Source organism: Acomys minous (assembly GCF_964271855.1).
Source record: "Acomys minous genome assembly, chromosome: 16".
NCBI classification, from domain to species: domain Eukaryota; kingdom Metazoa; phylum Chordata; class Mammalia; order Rodentia; family Muridae; genus Acomys; species Acomys minous.
The window spans coordinates 59,652,787-59,676,740 of NC_140498.1; the positions used below are offsets into that span (position 1 = coordinate 59,652,787).

The 23,954-nt window shown below is 42.9% G+C and overlaps 1 protein-coding gene across 2 annotated transcripts; it reads right to left on the reverse strand.

Annotated features, from left to right (window-relative positions):
* Positions 1–957: 957 nt before the first annotated feature.
* On the reverse strand, positions 958–18,909 carry LOC311586010 (zinc finger protein 431-like). Of its 2 annotated transcripts, none has more exons than XM_084761802.1 (4): positions 18,459–18,651; positions 4,739–4,865; positions 4,485–4,545; positions 958–2,471 (listed from the first exon to the last, which is right to left on the reverse strand). In XM_084761802.1, the coding sequence occupies exons 1-4, from the start codon at positions 18,501–18,503 to the stop codon at positions 1,352–1,354; spliced, it is 1,353 nt and encodes a 450-aa protein (XP_084617928.1). In that variant the 5' UTR covers positions 18,504–18,651; the 3' UTR covers positions 958–1,351. The 2 variants fall into 2 exon arrangements, with proteins under 2 accessions (XP_084617928.1, XP_084617929.1); XM_084761803.1 differs by having other exon boundaries at positions 2,272–2,488; positions 18,459–18,909.
* Between the last annotated feature and the right edge of the window lie 5,045 nt (positions 18,910–23,954).

The following is a 23,954-nucleotide window of genomic DNA, read 5'->3' on the forward strand; positions in this document are numbered from 1 at the left end:
AATATATTTGACACACGCATACCAAATTTCGATACCTACTCCAAATGTTTCAAAGCACACATCACCACCACAACTGGTGATCTCCACCATTACACTTGAGTGAACACGGTGAATTATTCACTTCCTTCAAGACTATGATGAAGCGATGAAACAAAATTTCTCCTGAAATTGAAGACAACTGTTATGTCTACAATCATTACCAAATTGTTAACAAGGATAGTGTTTTTCCCTTGTGTGAGTTCTTTCCTATTTCCTAACATCCAGGTCATATAAAAAGACTTCAAAATATTCTCAGAGCAAGAGATTTAAGACAAGTACATTCCTAGGATCAACATCAGGTTTTTTTTACAACTTCCTGTAATTTCTGCTACAAGCAGATCCAAGGGTCTAATCTTCTTGGAAACCAGCATTCACATGCATATACCCACACAAAGATGACACACTGATTTGGCGTGATTAAAATGAAAAGAAACTGTTAAAGAAATAAATTTTTACTCATGGATGTTTTTCTCAGGTCATCATTCCTTCCTGTAACCCAGGTGTTGGAAGCTTGAGGAGAAAGCAACCGTGTAGGCTTGAAGTCAAGGAAATCAATCCTTGTCAGCTGGTGGTTTCACTTGGGAAGATTCAGGAAAACCTGCCCTGCTGGAGGCAACATGCAGCGTGGGGTGGGCTCGAGAGTTTCCGTCTGCACAACATTTCGAGTTCCCACTCTCATCACTGTTGCGGGTTGAGGATGTGAACTCCGAGCTTCCTTCCTCCTTTTATTGCCACGTCTGACACTTTCATGGTGACGTCATATCCCTCTGGACTCATAAGCCAAATTAAACACCTTTCTAAGTTTCCCTACACAGAAAAGGCACTAATGCACATGCATAGTGTTTTACATCTGGATGATTTATGTCATGTAATTGGAGAGAATTATGAAATCTAAAAGGATTACCTTATCATTTAAATTCACAGGGGTTTTGTCAACATGTTTGCAGGTACAAACAAAATGAAGAGGGATGTCATTGTACTTGAACAGATGGGCAACATTTGTCTGTTTTTTTTTCCAGAAGAAATTACCTTGTATAACCTAATGTGTGTTGGCTAAATATCTTACCAAGTCCTTAATAGCCATGGTATGCCTTCAGTAGGAGTCCTTTCAGGTCCTCAAAGACTACTCTGATACGCAAAGATTTTAACAGACTGGTTATACACTAAAAGTTTTACTCTTGTATAAAGATAGCATGAAGTGTCAAAATTTTCCACACTGACTACATTTGTAAGCTTTCTCTGCAGTACGGCTTTTTCTCATGATTTTTGAAGACTACTGCTCCATGCACAGGCTTTATCCTACTGCTCACATTTATTCACTATGTTTTCTTTTATGTATTTGGAGATAACTGCGAGATGAAAAGGCTTTACCACATTGGTGGCATTCATAGGGTTTCTCTCCAGTGTGTGTTCTTTTATGCTTTTGCAGTTTACTGTTACATGCAAAGGCTTTACCACATTGCTTGCATTCATGCGGTTTTTCTCCAGCATGCATTTTTTTATGCAGTGTAATACTACTGTGACATGCAAAGGCTTTACCACATTGTTTACATTCATAGGGTTTCTCTCCAGTATGTGCTCTTTTATGAAAGTGGAGAGCCCTCTTCCATGCAAAGGCCTTTCCACACTGCTTACATTCATATGGTTTTTCTCCAGTATGGATTATTTTATGTTTTTGGAGATAGCCTCGACATGCAAAGGCTTTCCCACATTGCTTACATTCATAGGGTTTCTCTCCAGTGTGTGTGCTTTTATGTATTCGGAAATAACCTTTAGATGCAAAGGCTTTTCCACACTGCTTACATTCATAGGGTTTCTCTCCCGTGTGTGTTCTTTCGTGCACTTGAAGACGGCTGGGGCGTACAAAGGCTCTCCCACACTGCTTACATTTATAGGGTTGCTCTCCAGCGTGCAGCTTTCTATGCAAGGTGAGAGTATAGTGACATGCAAAGGCCTTACCACACTGATCACATTTGTAAGGCCTCTCTCCAGTATGTGTTCTTTCATGCCTTTGGAGATGACCGAGACGTACAAAGCCTTTACCACAACGATCACATTCATAAGGTTTCTCTCCGGTGTGAGTTTTTTTATGCGTTTGGAGACCACTGCGATGTGTAGCAGCTTTATTACTACATTCATTACTTTCATAGGTTTTATCTCCAGTATCAATTTCTTCATGTGTTTGAAGACGACTGTGCTGTGCAAAGGATTTCCCACACTGATTATATTCATAAAGTTTCTCTCTAGTGTGTGCTCCTTTATGTCTTCGGAGACTACATTGTTGTGAAAAGGCTTTATCGCATTGATGACATTTGTAAGGTTTCTCTACAGTCTGCATAATTCCATGCCTTTGAAGTAGACGGGAATGTGCAAATGCTTTAACCCACTGAGTATATTCAGAGGGTTTCTCTTGAGAATGACGTCTTTCATGCCTGTGAAGACAGATGGCCTATATTAAAGCTTTACCACGTTCATTGCACTGATGAATCTTTTTAATCAGTACACATTAATTTCACAACTTGGTCTAAGAGTAAAGAGGAGCCGGGCGGTGGTGGCGCACGCCTTTAATCCCAGCACTCGGGAGACAGAGGCAGGCGGATCGCTGTGAGTTCGAGGCCAGCCTGGTCTACAAAGTGAGTCCAGGACAGCCAAGGCTACACACAGAGAAACCCTGTCTCGGGGAAAAAAAAAAAAGAAAAGAAAAGAAAAGAAAAGAAAAGAGTAAAGAGGAATTAGGTCTTTTATCCCTTTGTTTACATTCATGGTGTGCCCCTAAATTATAGCTTGTTTTTTCATCTTTGAAAATACCTATGAGCAGCCGAGCTCCTTTGATCCCAGCACTCGGGAGGCAGACAGATCGCTGTGAGTTCAAGGCCAGCCTGGTCTACAAAGCAAGTCCAGGACTGCCAAGGCTACACAGAGAAACCGTGTCTTGAAAAACCAAACCAAACCAACAACAAAAGACCCCCACAAAAACCAAAAGCCTGCGAGTATTTATTACAGGGCTCACACTTACAGCATGCTTTTCCTATATGAGGTTTTTCACGTTTTTTAGGACAACTAGAAGAATTCAGACCTTTGCTACACTGATAACGTTTATAAATGTCTCTGTGGTGTGAGCCACATCACATTGGCAAAGTGAACCAGGACCAAAAGAAGAATTTCCACATTCCTAGTACTCATAGCGATTGTCTGCAGTGTGAGTTTGTCAGTGCAGTCCCCATGAGGTTGGAAAACCAATTTATTGTAAACTTGTATCGCATCCAATCAGTCTACGCTAACTGGGGACTACATATCTTCTATGTGTTCTTCAAGAGAGAGGAGTACTTTGCTTCTTTCAATTATCCCTTCTGTACACGTGGCTTGTATCCATTGTGATGCACAGTACACACATGAAAGGAGGAATAATGAGTAAACGTTTTCAATTTGATTTTTGCTCCTAATAAACATGTGGTGTAGGGATTAAGGATTCTCCACAACAACTGTGGAGCTGGTGTTTGCTATTTTGTGGGTTCTTCTTTCTTCCACCCTTCTCCACCCTTCCAACTTCCTAACACTGGAGGGGAGAGAAAAAAGGGGTAGAAAAGAAAGGGGGCGACGTTATTGTTGGGCCATTTTTCTGATGACTAGGGGCATCCAGTTCCTTCAGGCACATTTGACCACAATCAGGACTCTCGTTTCTACTTTCTGTTGTTTCTTCTTTGTGCACAACTACTTAACAAACCACAACCAACAGCAAAAAAAAAACCATCAACCAGGACCCACCCTGAGTCTAGGGCCCTTAGCATTTATACACCCTCAGAAAACTCCCCAGAACCCCAAACATCACACAACTGCAGAAACTATTATCACCCGCTGTCAAAAATCACGCCCCTTGTTGAGCATAAGGCAAATCACAGCAGACGCTGTGGACAATCTGAACTCGTCCATACCCCACACCTGAGAGTAAAATAAAAACATAGTATATTTCTGTGCTTCTTAAGGAAACCAAAACTCTAAAACTGCCACTAGAAAACCTTCCTACCGCTCAGAAATTGCCCCTCTCAGGAAGATTAGCAACATTCCTACAACTACATGAGTAGCATGAGCTTTAATGTGGACCATTTGCATATTAGAAGATTTTGGAGATGGATTTATCACTTATTCGATATTTATACCTTTTGCAGTAGCTGAGTGGTACATGATTAAACAGATTGGTACTTGTACAGCACAGACTCTAATGACTATCAAATGGTGATAACTGTTACAGCATTGTTTCCATGTCTTTCTTCAGTGAATGCCTTGCAAACACAAACCAGATTCCTGACATTGAGGTACATGGATTTGTGAGAATTTAATGATCATTAATACACTTAAACTGGTGCTTTTTTTACACTTTAAATTTTCCAGGACACACTACAATTTCTTCAGAGGCATATTTGTGTTAGCTTACACATGGCAATTACCTTCCTTGTCTTCTTGAACTTTGGGGTTGTTCTCCAATATTCTGTTCTTCCCAATTATAACCTGAAATATAATACCAGAAAATGTATGATATGCTTTAGAGATTATGGAAAATTTAAATCACTATATTCAGTGAACCTCAGAACCATGCCTGATTTATCCCTCTCGTTCTTAATTAAAATTCTGTAAGAGCATCAACAACAAAGAAATAGTTATCCTCTTATTTTAAAGGGGGAAAGAAAATGCATAGTCTTACCTACAGCAGTGAGGTTCCAGTAGGTCTCCAGCATCACATCTTTGTAGAGATTCTTCTGGGAAGGATCCAGCAAAGCCCACTCTTCCCGAGTGAAGTCCACATGCAAATCATCATAGGTCACTGCATCCTAAAATACCCCATACATGTGTACAACAGAAAGCATGATGCTGACAATATTGGATATGTATGTTTCATTAACAATATATTCATTATGCTGGGGCTTCCCTTACTTATTTCCTGACACGTAACTTCTACCCTAATCACCAAGTCATTTCACAAGGAAATTACTGCACTCTCTGAAAAGAATATAGCCTTGCAAGTGAAACACCAACTAACAGACATAAAAAGAAAGAGACAAACAAGCAGATTAATAGTACTGAGTACACATCAGAGAAATTGTATGAACAATTACTAAGCACACATACACACAAAAAACCAACCAACCAAACAAACAAAAGAGCAATGAGCAAGCTGGGTGTATTGGGTCATGTTTTCAATCCCTGAACTCAGAAGACAGAGGTAGATGTACTTCCTTGAGATGGATGTCAGCCTGGTCCATGCAATGAGCTCTAAGACAGCCAGAGTTACATATTAATATCTTACCTTTCTTTCAAAATTCAACCCCATAAACCACAAAGATAGAAGTTCCTAAAAAGAGTTATGCATTCACTCAAGTTTGCTACTCATCTTCCAGGAATCTGAGGTGCCCAGTTTAAACTGTAACATTAATAAGATCTTAGTAAAAGGGATTGCATGTTTAAACAGTTACAAGTGAACAGATAAAAATATTAGCCATGGGCTGGAGAGATAGCTCAGTGGTTAAGAACACCATCTCATCTTCCAGAGGTCCAGAGTTCAATTCCCAGCAATCACATGGTGGTTCACAGCGATCTATAATGAGGTCTGTGGCCCTCTTCTGGTGTGCAGGCATACATGTATATGGAATAAATAGAATAATTAATTAATTAAAAAATTTTAGCCATGCAAATGTTGATCATAAATCAACAGCAGAGGGCAGAAGAAGCGGCTCAACAGTGAAGGGCTCCTGATGTTCCTCAAAATAAGTGTGCTTATTGCCAGTACGTACATGATGGATCACAGTAGCCGTTACTCGATGTTCAGAGTTCTGAGGCCATCTTCTGTCTACTGTGAGGACCAGGCACACAGGGGTGCATATTCATGCATACAGGCAAAATACTCACATTCATTCCAACATGAATTCAAAACAAAGCCAATAGGTAGAAAGAATGTCACGCACCTGCAATCTAATGACTCAGATGGCTCAGGCTGTATTAATGTCATGAATATATCCTTTCCTGGCAAATAAAGCAATACTCTGCCAAATTTGAAAATTCACGATGTGGTTGAAGCTCATCACAACAGCCTATGCCTGACATGTGCAAAAGCCTACATTCCAGACCCATCAGCCAATAATATAAAAAACGGGGCATGTTGAATCACATTTAATTCCAGCACTGGACAGCCAGAGCCAGGTGAATCTCTAGCTTTGAGGCCTGTGCATTGTCTCCATACCTACTGTGAGGACAGTCAGGGACACACAGAGAACCTTTGTTTCCAAAACAAAAACAACAAAATTAAAAATATAAAAAACATTAGGCTATCAATATAGCTTAGCACTGAACAGCAATCGCTCCCACTGTATCTTCTATGATGTGTGGATAGAGTGTGTACTGACGAAGGCATGGTAGCATGAGAAGGAGGCCGACTGACCAGCTTCAACCACGACACAGTAGACACAAAGCACAGGAAATGGGTCGGGTCTATAAACCCTCAAATCCCATCCCCAGTAAGGAATCTAAAAACGCTTCTCCTGAAACAGGCGTGGTGGCACACGCCTTTAATCCTAGCACTCAGGAGGTAGAGGAAGGTGGATTGCTGTGAGTTCGAGGCCAGCCTGGTCTACAAAGTGTGTCGAGGATAGCCAAGGCTACACAGAGAAACCCTGTCTCGAAAAACCAAAAAAAAAAAAAAAAAAAAAAAAAAAAAAAAAAAAAAAGCTTTCACAAGCTCCGTCAAAGAAAGCCACCAGGAGAGACAGGTGTTCAAAGACATCATCCTATATGGGAGCTTTTTGATTAAACCAACTACATTCTGAGCCTGGTCACTATAGGCTCATGGTCACTCCATGATGAAAATGCAGTTAGTCTTAACTTCTGTGATCCTCAAAGTCTGCAAGCGTCCTATAGTATTCAAACGTCCAGAGGGCTTTCTTGTTGTTGTTGGTGGTTTTTTTTATTTTGATTTGTTTGTTTGTTTTTTACATTTCAGGCAGTCTCTTGGTTGCCATGACTTGTGAAATCAAAAATCAAGTTCTATCTTTCCAGCATACAATGGCGCAGAACAGCCCTTCCCATTCCAATTGAGAGGAATGAGTACATAGTCAGGGAAGTCTGGGCCAAAGCCAGAAACCCAGGAACGCAAACACCAAATCCTGTAAGTTCTGTCTCAGACACTGGGAACTTCAGTTTGAAAGAGCTTAGATGGTCCTATCCATTGGACTTCTGATGTATCCCTCACTTTTGTTGCTACCACTACTTCTATGTAGCTCTGTATGGCAGATGCCTCACAGCTTGGGGAGCTCAACATCTTGCAACTGAGGCTTCATCCTCACAGCTTGATGCAATGAACTCTCACAGTCTCTTCACTGAGGCTCTGACTCTGTGAAACAGATGGCTGAAGCAATGTTAAGCTGAAACCAGAGCCTAAAAATCCATGACCTTATATTTTGCAACTTTCTTGTTTCCAAAACCAGCACAACACAGGTGTTTCTGTCACGTTTGGCTTCTAAGTTGGCATGGACCCAACTGTGCTTGTTTTGTATTAAATTGTTTCCTGGGACTAGGGATCACTTTGCCTACTCCTTCCATTAATTGAAGGCTTAGGGGAAGGGACTGGTACCCTTTCCACACCTTCTTAGACTTTGATTCCAGGGAAAGGTCCTTCTCTTTAAGGGTGATAATCTTGAATTTCAATTAATGCCTCTGTTTCAGCACTTGACTGCCTTCTGAAACTACCTGGTTTTTTTTCCCTCAATAAACCACAGACTTTACGTTTCTTTTTTACTCCACTTCTTTCTTTCTTTTTTCACTGTAGTCCTGAATGAGTCACAACTAATTACTATCCAACATATTCATTATTCCATCTATGAAATCAGCTCACTAATTTCCAAGTTTTCTTCGCTCAACTTCTCAGGGCATGGGCAGAAAAGAAACATTTTGGGCCAAAATATCACACAAATGACCTCAAGACTAGTTTTTCAGATTCTACTTTACATTGAAATCCTCTTTCTGCATTAATCTCAACACTCCAATCTTCCAGGTTCTATAGAAAATGCTGATTACGCTTTGCGTACAGCTTTCTATGCCCTGTGCCATCTGAAGTCCTCCAAAAGACAACATTCCTTGTTCTGTCCAGCAGAAAAATCACTTTTTGCATACCATTTTCTTTGTTCCAACTTCTTTTTTGCTGCTATTATTAAATCCTCAAACCAAAAGTGTCTGGAATAGCAAATAGATTTATTTGGCTGGTCTGTCAGATCACAGTCTATCATTTTCGGGGCTTAGGGTAGAAAATCAAGCTAGAAAATAAAGACAAAAATCACAGGCAAACATTGTTCGTGGCTTGCTCTCTTGCTTGGTCTCTGTCTCATGCTCAGCTCTCTTATCCAGCCCAGACCCATTTCTCAGGGATATTACCATCCTCAGCTTCCCACACCAATGATCAATCAATACACTCTCTCGGAGACACAGCAAACAGACATACAATTGAGGCTCCCTCAGATGACTATAGTCTCTGAAAATGTTGAGAAACTGAAGCTAATTAAGATACATAGATAATCATATATAAGAAAATTAAAAAGGAAAGAAAAGAAAAAGAAACAATCCCAAACCAGCCATGTTACTCATATCAGTCAGTTAAGAAGCAAAAACCCAAACACAGATGATTGCAACAACTGGAAAACATGGATTTTCTAAGAAATGAGTAGAGGCAAGCCTTTAGGACTAAGAATAGAAAAGTTAAAACTGTTTCTCTAGGACAGGCAAGGCTAACACGAAGAAACTCTGTCAAAACCAAATAATAATAACAACAACAACAATAATATAAAATATTAAGATAATAAGAAAGTGCAGTCGGGAGGCAGAGGTAGGTGCATATCTGTGAGTTCGAAGCTAACCTGGTCTACAAAGCAAGTCCAGGGCAGTTAAGACCACAAAGAGTAACCATGTCTCAAGAAACAAAAGAAGAAGAAGAAGAAGGAAGAGGAGGAGGAGGAGGAGGAGGAGGAGGAGGAGAAGAAGAAGGAGGAGGAGGAGAAAGTAATTAGGGAAACAACATCCCTCACAATAGCCACAAAAACCATACAGTACCCAGCTGTAACTCTAACCAAGCAAGTGAAAGATCTTTATGAAAAAAACTTCAAGTCTCCAAAGAAAGATATTAAAGAAGATATCACAATATGGAAAGATCTCCCATGCTCATGGATCAGAAGGATTAATGTACTAAAAATGGTCATTTACTGAAAGCAATCTACAGATTCAATGTAATTCCCATCAAAATGACAACACAATTTTTTACAGACCTTAAAAGAACAATTCTCAATTTATTTGGAAAAACAGAAACCCCAAATAGCCAAGATAACCTTATACAATAAAGATTTTCTGGAGGTATCTCCATTCCTGATCTCAAGCTGTACTATAGAGAAACAGTAATAAAAATGGCACAGATTTGGCATAGAAAGAGACAGGTGGATCAATGGAATCGAATCGAGACCTAGAAATAAACACTCACACCTATGGACACTTGATTATTTTTACAAAGAAGCCTAAACCATACAATGGAAAAGGGATAGTGCTGGCCGGTGGTGTCACATGCCTTTATTTTTTTTTATTTTTATTAAAGATTTATTTATTTATTACGTATACTGTGTTTTGCCTGCATGTACCCCTGAAGGCCAGAAGATGGCATCAGACCACATTATAGATGGTTGTGAGCCACCATGTGGTTGCTGGGAATTGAACTCAGGACCTCTGGAACAGTAGTCAGTGTTCTTAACCACTGAGCCATCTCTCTAGCCTGGCACATGCCTTTAATCCCAGCACTTGGGAGGCAGAGAAAGGTAGATCTCCATGAGTTCTAGGCCAACCTGGTCTACAGAGCAAGTTCCAGGACAGTCAGAGCTGTTATACAGAGAAACACTGTCTTGAAAAAAAAAAAAGAAAGAAAGAAAAGAGATAGCATCTTCAACAAATGGTGCTTGTCTGACTAGACCTATACTTGTAGAAAAATGATAATAGACCCTTATTTATCACCCTGAGCAAATCTACTGATGTATTTTCATCATCTCTCTTTTTTTTTTAAGATTTATTTATTTATTATTTATACAGTATTTTGCCTGTATGTTTTGTCTGCAGGCCAGAAGAGGGCGTCAGATCTCACTATAGATGGCTATGAGCCACCATGTGGTTGCTGGGAATTGAACTCAGAACCTCTGGAAGAGCAGCCAGTGTTCTTAACCTCTGAGCCATCTCTCCAGCCCTTCATCATCTCTTTAGATACCAAAGGAGCCTTCAACAAAATCCAACAGCACTTCATGGTAAAAAGTCTGTGCGGTTAGGGATTCAAGAAACATCCCTAAACAAAATAATGGAAATTTACAGCAATCGTACAGCCAACATCAAATTAAATGCAGAGAAACTCAAAGCAGTTCTATTAAGATCAGGGAGGAGACAAGGCTGTCTACTCTCTCTGTTTCTATACAACATAGTACTTGAAGTTGCTGGAGCGAGAAGAGAACTACAGGAGATCAAGGGAATATAATCCAGAAAGAAAGAAGTCAATGTATCCTAACTGGCAGATATGAATACATATAATGCGAACCCCCAAATTTCCACTACCAAACTCCTACAGCTGGCAAACACTTTTGAGGAAAGAGGCGGAATGCAGGATTAACTCGAACAAAATCAGTAGCCCTCCTATATACCTTCCACAGAAAAATAACAAATGGACCGAGAAAGAACTCAGGGCCAACAGCGCTCTTCACAATAGCCTCAGATTATATAAAATATGTTGAAGTAACTCTAAAAAACAAGTGGAAGACTTCCAGGATAATAATTTCAAGGCACTAAAGAGTGAAGCTGAAGAAGATATCAGAAGATGGAAAGACCACTCATGGATCAGTAGGATTAACACAGTGAAACTGGCCATTCGACCAAATGCAATCTACAGATACGACACAATCCTCATCACAATTGCAAAAGAATAGTTTACAGACCTCGAAAGGGCAAGTTTCCGCTTTGTGTAGAAAACAAGCAAACAAAACACAGAAGAGCAAAAAACAAAACAGAACAAAGAGAGCTGCATGGTATTGGTATAAAAACAGACGTTGATCAATGGAATTGAATTGAAAACACAGACACAACTCCAACCACTTATGGACATGTGATTTTTGATAAGGGATCCAGAAGTACACAATAGAAAAAACACAGCACCTTCCTCCAGTCCAGCCTCAGAGATGGTGCCAGCTGGACCTGCATTGTCCCTCCTAGCCACAGATGCTCTCAGACCCTGGACAACAAATACAACAGCCTGCTCTTCCCAGACTTGGCCAACATTTCAGACTTTTGACTCCCTCTTGCCTCCTCAGCATCAGCAGGAAGCAGCTAAAGAAGAGTGATTTCTTCACCCCTTATGCATTTATTGTCAACCACAGGCTGCATTGGTGTGCTTCAGACCCAGGATAAACAGCTCCAGGTTCTCCCAGCACTCCTTGCTCCCTATCTGCTGTAGGACCTGAAAGACCCCCCGAAGGGAGACCCTCACTCAAGCCTCGGGATGGTGCGCACCCGAAGATACACAAACGACCGTCTTGCTGTAAACACACGAGGTAGTTTATTGGCGGAGCTCCGGGTCGACACGTATCTCACGCAGGAGACAGAGGGGTCGACCCAGAAGCCCAGGGGTTTGGGGTTTATATGGGCAAGGGTCAGGGTAAGTGGGGAGTTTTGGCGCGGCCACACACAATTGGTTGTTTCAAACATTTGAACATCAGCAAATTGCGTAGGCGGATCTGGGGTAAGCTCAGACTTAATCATACGGGAACAGTCCTTGGTTCCTGTTTTCCTTGAAACCCGAGGGTAGATGTTTTATCTGAGCTGACAACACATCTGGTTAAACTCAAACCTGGAACATTGTGTGCGGGCCTCAAAGAGGATTAAGCAAACACCATAAAATTGGATGAGGGGTCTTGGCTCATTACTCACTTGATCATGTCCGGTACCTGCTTCTCTCAGGAATTTGTCCTTGTGTATCCTCCCTCTTTTATGGCCAGCCGGTCCCTGGAACACTCAGTAGGCCATTGTCTCTTATCTCCGCATTCTTTGTGACTTATCATCTGGGACCTTGGGCTAGCATACCTGTCGACCTGCACTTATGAGTTAGAGAGCTCTGCTGCTCTGGTTGCTTTAATGCTAATTTAAAAATTTCCCTTTTCAGACCCAGCTGGCGCACCCTGCCCTCTACCTTGAACTTTCTGGGCCAAGGGCTTTTCCTTTTGCTTCACCACATAATCTTGACATTTTGTTGCTTTAGCTTTTTTTTCTCTTTATCTCTCTCCCCCACCCCCTTACATGGCAGCTTCCAATGAGCCTACATTTATATACTTTAAATAACCTTGCATGAAAAGCAGTGCAACATCCTCATTTATTTTTTGAATAAAGGAAAAGGAATGTTGGCATATTAGTAGCCGGCCTCTAGGCTGCCTAGCAACCTCTGACATAATCACAGGCCACCCACCACCAGGTATGTGGCCCGGCCCAGGATATGAAAGGGCAAACCCACCTTCTCTCTTGCCCTTACCTCTCCTGAACTTTTCTCTAAGGAGCACGCCCTTTACCTTTCCTTTTCTCTTTCTCTCACTGTCTGTCTCTCTACCCTCATGCCTTATCCATCCCCTAACTCCCTTCCCCTCCCCTTCTCCCCAAATAAATATCTCCATACTCATTTTAAATAAAGAAAGCACCTTGAACAAATGGTGCTTGTTAAACTGTATCTCTGAACAGAGAAGCATGCAAAGAGGTCCATGTTCATCAGCCTACATAAAACTCAAGCCCAAGTGGATAAAGACTTCAAAATAAAACCAGACACACTGAAGGTGACAGAAGAGAAAGTGAGGAACAGTCCTGAAAGCATGAGAACAGGAGACAACCTTCTGAACAAAACACCAATAATGCAGACATTAATACCAACAATTCTGTAAGGCAAAAGAAAACTGTCAATCAAACAAAGACACAGCCTAAGGAATGGAAAGACTTTTACAAACTCCATAACTAATAGAGGCCTAATGTATAAGATATATTTATCAAGTCTAGAAACATGATGTTAAAAAAAATAAAAAATCCAGGTCCTGGAGAGATGGCTCAGCAGTTAAGAGCACTGGCTTCTCTTCCAGAGGTCCTGAGTTCAATTGCCTGCAACTACATGGTGGCTCACAACCATCAATAATGAGACCTGGTGCCCTCTTCTGGCAGAATACTGTGTAGCTAATAACTAAATAAATCTTTTTAAAAGTTCAATTAAAAATGGGGCACAGACCCAAACAGATTTCTCAACAAAGGAACTTCAAGTGGCTGATAGACAATTCAGAGAAAATGTTCCACATCTTTAAGCATCAGGAAAATGCAAATCAAAACTACTTTGAGATTCCATCTTACAAATGTCAGAATAGCCAGGCGTGGTGGCGCATGCCTTTAATCCCAGCACTCGGGAGGCAGAGGCAGGCGGATCACTGAGAGTCCGAGGCCAGCCTGGTCTACAAAGCTAGTCCAGGAAAGCCAAGGCTATACAGAGAAACTGTCTCGAAAAACCAAAAACAAACAAACAAAAAACAAAAACAAAAACAACAAAACCAAAACAAAACAAAACAAAAAAACCAACCAACCAACCAAAACAAAAAACTAACAACAACAAATGTCAGAATAGCTAAGAACAATACAAGTGGAACAGGCAGGCATGAAAGCAGAGGCAGGCAGATCACTGAGTTCAAGGTCAGCCTGGTCTACAAAGTAAGTCCAAGACAGCCAAGGCTGCACACAGAAACCCTGTCTCGGAAAACAAAAAACAAAAACCAGTAGGGATGGAGGGATTCTGGGAGAACCTGGCAGTCAGGTCTGATTTCATTTGTTAACTAGGAACCTCAGCCATTTGTCCCGGGGTTTACAACTTAACAGTAGGAAGGAATGAGAAGGTTATCATCTCTTTAGTTTTTTTTTTAATTTAAACAGGCTTTAAAGTCCAATATTCTCCAGGGATTACACATAGGTACTGGAACACATCAAGTATTACTCCCTTCTTTTCTCTCAGGTTGTACAGAATCACACAGGAAAAATAATAATCCTGTTAGGCACAGCCACACCAGTTTCTCAAGATCTTCTGTGCTGGCTGAATTAATGTAGCTACAGTAATTTGGTTTCCAGAAACAAGTTCACTTCCTTATGCAGATTCTTGAGTGTCCTGGTCTCTGAACCCCCAAAAATGGCCAGTTTAGACTTTTACTGGTCATCTCAAATTGATTACCTGACTACTCATGGCTCATGGCAACTACTGTCAAAGCAGGAGAGCTCTCACTTTCCTTCCTCCCCCTGTGTGTGTGTGTGTGTGTGTGCGTGCGTGTGTTGACTACACCAGCCTTAAAGTTAGTCAGTGAACTCAATTCTTACACATGCCCCTCTTTATTTTTAACTTCTCCCCAAAAGCCATGGACATCAGGACACTCATTCCCTGGTCTTCCCCTCCTCACATACCAGTCAGGGCTCAGCCTGGAAGCAGCTGCAGGACTCACTTCCAGCCACTGGGTAGCAGAGGCAGCATCAGCTGCTCAGAGCAATTCTCAATCACATAGGATGAGCCAAGCCTGAGCTGCAGAAGAGATTGCTCTAAACAGAAACAAATAACCAGAGCACTTGAGAAAAAGAAATCAAACTCTTACTAACCAGAAACACTGAGGAATATCAACAGGAGATTAGAGCAGTGCTGCACTAAAGAGAAGAAAATTTAAAAAGCAACACCAACAGGTGACTTTTGAAAAAGATAGCTATAATTTATATTTAATTATATAATTGAAAAAAATACAAGCTATACTAACTTTGAAAAGGATCAAGTCATTCTCTGGTGGAGGGATTATCATTAATAAGATACTTTTTTGTTGTTGTTTTGTTTTTTTGAGTCAGAGTCTCTCTGTGTTAGCCTTGGCTGTCCTAGACTCAACTCTGTAGACCAGGCTGGCCTCCAACTCACAGTGATCCGCCTGTCTCTGCCTCAGGAATGCTGGGATTAAAGGCGTGGGCCACCATGCCCAGCATAAGATACTTTTTGACCTTGCACCTGTGTGCAGTGTTAACTGCTGAGACCAGTGACCTGACACACAGAGCTCAGCTGACTGAACCATGTCTTGAGGATTGCGCATGTCCCCATAGGACACTCCCCTAACTGGAAATCCAGCATTCATTGGCTCCAGCTAACCTGCCCAAACTGTGCACCCACCAGTCTGGTCTGTTTTAACTCACATGCATGAATGACCACAAGCTGGGAAATTACAAATCACTCGCCCTGCCTCAGTCGGGTCCTTCTTTATAACAGGGACCCCTGTAGGGACCAGGCCCGACTGGGCTACCTGCCTGTTTCTAGCAGCTTCCATGTCTGTGTTTATCTTGGTTAGCTAGTCGTGTTTACTGCTCTGAGAAGGCGCCCCTCCCTTCCTCGAGACCTTTTCCTCCTATGTGCGATCACCTCTTGAGGGATTTCACCTGGGAGGAGGAGTCCTGTTTGGCTGCCTATAAGAAGGCTCTTTGGAACTCTGGACTGAGAATAATAAACTGCTGCCGCGGCTGCTGCTCTCTTAGCACGAAGGACCCGCTGTGTTATTGTGTGTGTGTGTGCCTGTGTGTGCATGAGTTAAATCCGCAGTCCCTCGCCCTCTGGACTCGGTACCGCGGTGGCGCGGGCGCCACAGACCCCGGCAGCTGACCCCCTTAAAACTGTAGTCTGTGGTCCAGCTATGGCCTACCCTGTTTCACCCTGCAGTGAACACAGTAAACTGCTCCTCCTGGTCTGCTCTGAAGGCGGAAGCCATGATCCACATGCCAATCCTCTTCCTGTTACTGCAATGGAGAGGTCATGACAGGACTCAAATGAGTAATTTAAAAACTGTTGGAGTGCAGCCTTTTCACTAAGAATTTAGTTAGCAGCCGGGTGTGGTGGTGCACGCCTTTAATCCCAGCACTCAGCAGAGGCAGAGGGAGGGTCCCTGTGACTTCCAGGACAGTCAGGACTACAAAAGAAACCCTGTCTCAAACAAACAGAAACTGAAAAAGCCGGGTGTGGTTGGTGCACGCCTTTAATCCCAGCACTCAGGAGGCAGAGGCGGGCAGATCTCTGTGATCAGCCTGGTCTGCAAAGCCAGTCTAGGACAGTCAAAGCTACACAGAGAAATCCTGTTTGGAAAAACGAAATAACAAAGCAAAGCAAAACAAAAAAACCAAAATAAAACCCCGCAAAAGCCAACCCCCCCCCCAAAAAAAATTGTTAGTTTGATCAAAAAGAAAGCAAGGTCACTGCCCTGGAGAGCAACAGACTGGGCCCCTAAGTCAATATAGCTTGTCTCAGACACATTTTCCTAAAATGCTGGAGGTGTAGCTGTTCTAGAAGGAATATGCCTTTTAAGGGAGAAATCACTCCATACACATTTAAAAGTACATATAAGAATAATCTCTGTAAAAATAGGGTGCACCCAGCTCTGGTTAATGTAAAAAAGCAGCCGGCCTAGAACAACAGATCGTGTATTCTACACGTGCTGTCATCCTTCAGGCGCTTTCAGGGTCAGGCCCCGGGTTACATGTTGAATAGTTTAAGTAGGGACTGCAGAGACGCAAGTCCAGCCACTTAGGCAGACGGGAGACTTTACACAGCAAAGACATGCTCAGCAGTATTTCCTAAGTACGCTGGTGCCTAAAACAGCGGGTCATTCCTTAGTGACAGGGCCCTAAGAGGAAGGTCTCAGAAGGCGCAAAAGATAGGAAAAGTAGAAGGTAGAAAGTGTAAAAGCTGGGGTGGGGAGACCTTGCCAAAGGTATGTCTTATGCTAAGTAAACTTCTAAAAAAAAAAAAAAAACCAATAGTATCTTTTATTTATTTCCAGGGGGAAAATGGAAGGAAATGGTATAGACATTCTCCACAGTTGAGTGGAGAGTGGGGTATGACTTTCACACGTTCTCTGGTGCCTCATATTTGACCATGTCCCCTGAAGGGGGAGACCTGGTGGCACTCAGAGGAAGGACAGCAGGCTACCAAGAAGAGACTCGATACCCTATGAACATATACAGGGGGAGGTAATCCCCCTCAGTCACAGTCATAGGGGAGGGGAGTAAGGGGAAAATGGGAGGGAGGGAGAAATGGGAGGATACAAGGGATGGGATAACCATTGAGATGTAACAAGAATAAATTAATAGATAAATTAAAAAGAAATAAATTAAAAAGTGCTTTATCATAAAAAAAAAAAAAGAAGTCAATCACACAATGAGAAAAGTTCAGTAGGAGTCTAATAAAGCCATGCTACAAAGGGGGCACACAGGGCATCTCAAGAACATTACAGACCTTGCCTGGTGGCCTTGGCACTGATAACCACAGGCCCATGTGGCAGGAAGAGTGGGGCTCTCAGAATCTGAAGTAAGCCCCTTTCAAAGGCCCTGGCTTCAGACTATTACCAACTCTCTCAAGCACACTTCTGGCTTTAGAGCAGGACCTCTGCTTTCTTTCTTTTTTTCTTCTCTCTCTCTCTATACCCCATAGCCTTAGGGAAAGCCCCCTAAAACCTAGGCCCCAGGCTCTTACTGGCTCTGCCAAGCACGTTCCTGGGATTGAGAAGGAGCGCTGTCATCCTCCATGACTGAGGACAGCCTTGCTTGAGCAGGCCAGCCCTCAACACAACTGTGCTGTTCCTTTTCACATGGTTGTCACCCCAAGTCCTGCCACGTGGGTGGAAGAACTATGCTTTTCTCAAGAAGAAAACTGGGCCATTACGGCAGAACAGGCCTTAGTGTCGGTTGTGACGCTGTAATGCCCCAGTGAGCAGCTTGTTAAATGGCTGCTTTTTGATACGGGCACGGGGCCTAGTGGCTGATTGTAAATCAGAACTGTCTCCTTTGTTTTGACTTGGGGCCATATTTCTGGAAAAATCTTGTGAGCAAACACGTGTATTCTAGCTTCCTAGTCTCTAACAGACCTAGTTAGCACGCTACTTATCTGTCTTAGAGGCCGGGCTACCTCAGCTAAATTCTACTTGGCGGTGACTTAATATTTCCTAAGCATTGGTAAACCCTGTACATCATCAACTCTGCTCTTTTACATCACAGCTTAAAATTAAAGCGCTACCCAACACGAGATGAATTCCGAATGGAGCTTCCGAACTAAATGTTAAACGCCAAAGGCAGAAGATTCTAGAGACGCCAGGGCTCCCAAGGATGCTTCTACACACAAGCTTCTGTCCCAAATGCTCTGCGCAGATGCAGCCCCCCGCAGTGAAGTTATTCAGATGCCAATGCCACCGCCGGGTCCAGGCAATTATTACTTTGATTTAGCACCACGGACTTCACAGGAGGCCACAGGTTCCCACCCATCCCCGGGAAGGCCCCCAGCTCTGGCTGCTCACCCAGCTGCTCCTCATCATTGTGGGTTGCGGCCACGTGCTCGCCATGTTGAGACTTAGGAGCCTGCCTGAGCTCCCCTAAACAGCACCCAGCAGCGGCGCTCACAGCAGGTCAAGCCGAAGGATCCAAGTCCGCTCAGCAGTGGAGCAGAAATGCAGCACGACTTCCGGAAGAACCCTCCTCCTCTTCCGACTTGAAGGGTCCACCTGGAGGCACTGATTGGCCAGTGAGTCTTGAGTGACATGAGCACCTGCATTAGGGTTAGGGTTAGAGTGCTGAAGGGAAGGAGCATAGTGTTTCCGGGTACAGGCTTCCATTCGAAGACCAGAACTTTTCCAGCTCTGCAGAGATTTGCATGTCAGTAGCACCTTGCGCCTGTCCTCCAATGGCCTGCCCTTCTTCTGTCTTCCAGCACTCAGTAGGTGCTTCCTCTTCCTCATTCTGGAATCAAGGTGACAGATCGCACAATCCAGTATTTCCAGTATTTAACTTACAGCAGAATGAACAGTCTGAACCACAGGCGGAAGGGTTCCAAGGATATAAACAATTAGAGAGAAAGTTTAGGAAACAAAGTAAGATTTCTTTTTTCTTCTGTGACTTCATGCTGCGGTCAGGCAAACTGCAGCTGCTTTTCACCTGGTAGATACGAGACTTGAGACAATCCTGAGAAAAAGCAGAAAACATGACAAACTGTATGGAGCACTTTTGTTAGTCAGCACATCTTCCTCACTGGGGTGATTTAAAAAAAAAAGCCACACAGCTGTATTAATAAAGATAATAAAGATTGCTTAGATGAACAGGACTGATGAAAGAATCCCTATTTATGTTTCTTGCTGTGATAAAACATTTAACCGGAACCGCCGGGCATAGTGGCGCACGCCTTTAATCCTAGCACTTGGGAGGCAGAGGCAGGTGGATCTCTGTGAGTTCGAGGCCAGCCTGGTCTACAAAGCGAGTCTAGGACAGCCATGGCTACACCAAGAAACCTTGTCTTGAAAAACAAAAAACAGGGCTGGCAAGATGCATCAGAGGTTAAGAACACTGTCTATTCTTCCAAACATCCTGAGTTCAATTCCCAGCAACCACATGGTGGCTCACAACCATCTATAATGAGATCTGGTGCCCTCTTCTGGCATTCAGGCAAAACACTGTATATGTAATAAATAAATAAAAAAGAAAAGAAAAACAAAAAACCAAACGTTAACCAGAACCAACTCAGGAAACAAATGTTCATTTGGATTACATCCCCACATCACAGTCTATCATCATGGAAAGAAGAGGAGGAGCTTAAGTCGGAATCCAGAGGCAGGAACTGAAGCAAAGATCACTGGGGAATGATGCTTTCCCAAGGCTTGCTCAGCTCTTTTTTTTCATATAACTCAGCATAACCTGCCCAGTCATGCATCCACCCGTGGGAAGCGACGCCCTCCCAACATCAATCTAAAAGAAGAACATGTTCCAAAGGCCTATCTAGAGTCCAGTCTGATAGAGGCAATTCCAGATGCTTCCAGCCTGAGTCAATCTGGCAAAAACAAACAAACAAACCTCTACCGCCGCTACAGCAGCAAACAACCGTCACAAGTCTAAGTGCTTGGAACACCTAGGTGTGGCGGCACACCCTTGAGGTTCTACCACTTGAAAAATCTGAGGTGGGGAGATTATGACTTCAGGCAAGCCTGCAGTAGTTAAAAGACCTGTTAGAGTGGAGGTTTTAGGACAAAAGAAATACGGCCTGGGCCAAGAGGCCCCTGCCCTTTCTTTTCTGACCATGAAGCCTGACTTTCGGAAGCCTGTGCAGTGCCAGGTGTGGTGGTGGTGGCGCATGCTTTTAATCCCAGCTCTTGGGAGACGGAGGCAGGAGGATCGCTGTGAGTTCAAGGCACCTATAAGGTGTAAGATGATTATGTTCCACATTACCATTCTATCTCAGTGGTCAGGAATCGATAGACTAACATTGTCGTGGGGTCCGTCCGGTTTATTAGAGGGGTTTCCCCATGTTAAAAAAAAATGTGTTATGTCTACAGTGTTCTGCCTGCATGTATCCTTTTCAGGCACACGCCTTTAATCCCAGCACTGGGGAGACACAGGGGTTGGTTCTATAGCTAAAAGGCCTAGAGTCTAATGTGGTCTTTGATGAATACATTTTAATTGAACTGAATTACATCACTTCCCTATTCTGTCCATCCCAAATTCTTCCCAGCCAATTTCTTTCTTATGTACATGTGAATGTATATGCTCAACCATAGGAACAAGACTTGCTGGGCAGCAGGCCATAAAGTACATGTGACATTTCCTCTAAGGATAGGTTTACAGTTCAGAGAGGAAAGAGTCTGGGGTAATCATTGTGGGGGATTCGGGTGAGGTCGGCCTCTATAGCAAGAGGTAGGTGAGGCCTGCCTTCATAGATAGCAAAGGGGTCACCAGATCAATATCAAAAATCCACTCCCAGCCTTTTGGGTTGAATGCAGGTGTTTTGCCTCTTTCACTGAGGTGGTGGTTGTGTGTTTAACATCTCTTGTTTTATTAGTGATCTGTGGATGATTTGTGCTCCCCAAATCCAATTGCTTATTAGAGAGTGGAACTCTCCTGCAAGTGACAGAATGTGCCTCAGGGACAGATGAGTCTGCTGCTTGGCTCTCTGATGCAATGCAGTCAGTGTTGAAATGATATACACACAGCAGATAGAAACGGATTCCTCGAGTTTTATTCATGTAGTTGAGCATATGTATTCACACATAAATAATAAGGAAGAAACTGGCTGGGAGGACACTGGGATGGAGAAAGGACAAGGAGGGGGAAGTGATGTAATATATTTTAATTAAAATGTACAAAATGTAATGTAAAACTCAAATAGAAAGAACAGGAGCCAGAGAGATGGCTTCGCAGTTATGAGCACTGGATGTTGTTACAGAGGACACAGGTTCCGTTCCCAGAAATCATATGGTAGTTCACGACGAGCTGCTGTCCCAAAGGTTCAAATGACCTCTTCTGGACTCTGCAGGTACTGTACACAGACACACGCAGGCAAAATACCCATAATCATAAAATAAAAATAAAGGTTAAAAATAAAAATGTACATTCTCTACAGTTGAGTGGAAAGTGGGTGTGGCTTTCACACAAACTCTGGTGCCTCATATTTGACCATGTCCCCTGGAGGAGGAGGCCTGGTGGCACTCAGAGGAAGGACAGCAGGTTACCACGAAGAGACTTGATACCCTATGAGCATATACAGGGGGAGGAAGTCCCCCTCAGTCACAGTCATAGGGGAGGGGAGTAAGGGGAAAATGGGAGGGAGGGAAGAATGGGAGGATACAAGGGATGGGATAACCATTGAGATGTAACAAGAATAAATAAAAAATGTAATTATCTGCAGTAACGTCACAGCCATGAGACAGACAGCAGTCAGGGCTAGTTAAAACTCCTTTCTGGTCCTTCATGGAAGCCTCTGTGGCCTTCCTCTGAACCAGCTTGCTTAGACACAAAAACCAGCCATCTTCTGAGGTTATGACGGCTCAGCAGAGCTGTTCATATAAGAACAGTAACAACAGTGCTGTTACTTGAATTTTCCCTGATGGTTTCTGTATTTGTGTTCTCTGTCCTTTGTGTGTGAGAACTGTGGCATCGATGCATCTCTTAAATCTATCTTTTAGATAAAATAATGAATGATCTAATTCATGGTCTATACCACCATAGAGCTTCAAAATTACCCATTCGGGTAATGTAATCAACTGTTCATTGCAGTAAAGAGAAAGGGATTGGCATGAGGAATCCTCAATGTTTCCCGCTTAGTAAGAGTTTGATTTCTTTTTCTCAAGTGCTCTGGTTATTTGTTTCTGTTTAGAGCAATCTCTTCTGCAGCTCAGGCTTGCCTCATCCTATGTGATTGAGAATTGCTCTGAGCAGCTGATGCTGCCTCTGCTACCCAGTGGCTGGAAGTGAGTCCTGCAGCTGCTTCCAGGCTGAGCCCTGACTGGTATGTGAGGAGGGGAAGACCAGGGAGTGAGTGTCCTCTGATGTCCATGGCTTTTGGGGATAAGTTAAAAATAAAGAGGGGCATGTGTAAGAATTGAGTTTACTGACTAACTTTAAGGCTGGTGTAGTCAACACACACACACACACACACACACACACACACACACACACACACACACACACAGGAGGAAGGAAAGTGAGAGCTCTCCTGCTTTGACAGTAGTTGCCATGAGCCATGAGTAGTCAGGTAAACATTTTGAGATGACCAGTAAAAGTCTAAACTGGCCGTTTTTGGGGGTTCAGAGACCAGGGCAATCAAGAATCTGCATAAAGAAGTGAACTTGTTTCTGGAAACCAAATTACTGTAGCTACATTAATTCAGCCAACACAGAAGATCTTGAGAAACTGGTGTGGCTGTGCCTAACAGGATTATTATTTTTCCTGTGTGATTCTGCAGAGCCGGAGAGAAAAGGAGGGAGTAATACTTGATGTGTTCCAGTACCTATGTCTAGTCCCTGGAGAATATTGCACTTTAAAGCCTGTTTCAATTAAAAAAAAACTGAAGAGATAATAACCTTCTCATTCCTTCCTACTGTTAAGTTGTAAACCCCTGGACAAACGGCTGAGGTTCCTAGTTAACAAATGAAATCAGACCTGACTGCCAGGTTCTCCCAGAATCCCTCCATCCCTACTTGTTTTTGTTTTTTGTTTTTTGAGACAGGGTTTCTGTGTGCAGCCTTGGCTGTCTTGGACTTACTTTGTAGACCAGGCTGACCTTGAACTCACAGTGATCCACCTGCCTCTGCCTCCCAAGTGCTGGGATTAAAGGCCACCCCATCCAGCTCCATCCCTCTTGTTACAGGCTGTGGCTGACATGCCATGCCCTCCAGCCCAAGGGTTAGATGATCCGTATCCTAATGACCCTTCTTCATGTAATCCAACCATGTTGGTTACCTGGTCTTTTTCATCTATAATTTGTCCTCTTGACGTCTCAGTCTGACTCTTGCTTCTCCCGTCTTCTTTCTCCTCACATGGCTCAGGGTCATGTCCACTCTGGACTCTCCGCATTGTCCCTGCCTGTGGCTGTGCTCTCCATTTTATCTATGATAAGTTTTCCACCACACCTAGGAGAAACCATGTCCTTTCCTTTCTATTACTTTTATTCTTTTTTTTTTTTTCAGTAAACTCTTAACTTTATTAAACAAAGGAATAGATGGATTTTCAAGTTTTCCTCCTCATGGTTATTTTTTATAAGGCATCTGATCCAGTGCAGTATTTACCAACACAAGCTATCTGTTTTTGTCATTTGTATTTCATTTCCTAGGTATATTCCTCAATATACCAGAGTCAATTAGTAGTACGCGGTAATGTATGGCACACACATTGCTTATGCTGGTAATAGTGGATAACAGCTCTGTAGGGTCCTTTTATTCTTGTACCTCCCGTTTTCTACTTCTTGCCTTCAAATTCTTAGTAACCTTTTCCTTCAGTTGCTGTTACTGTTTGAATTTGACTGAGGTTTGGCT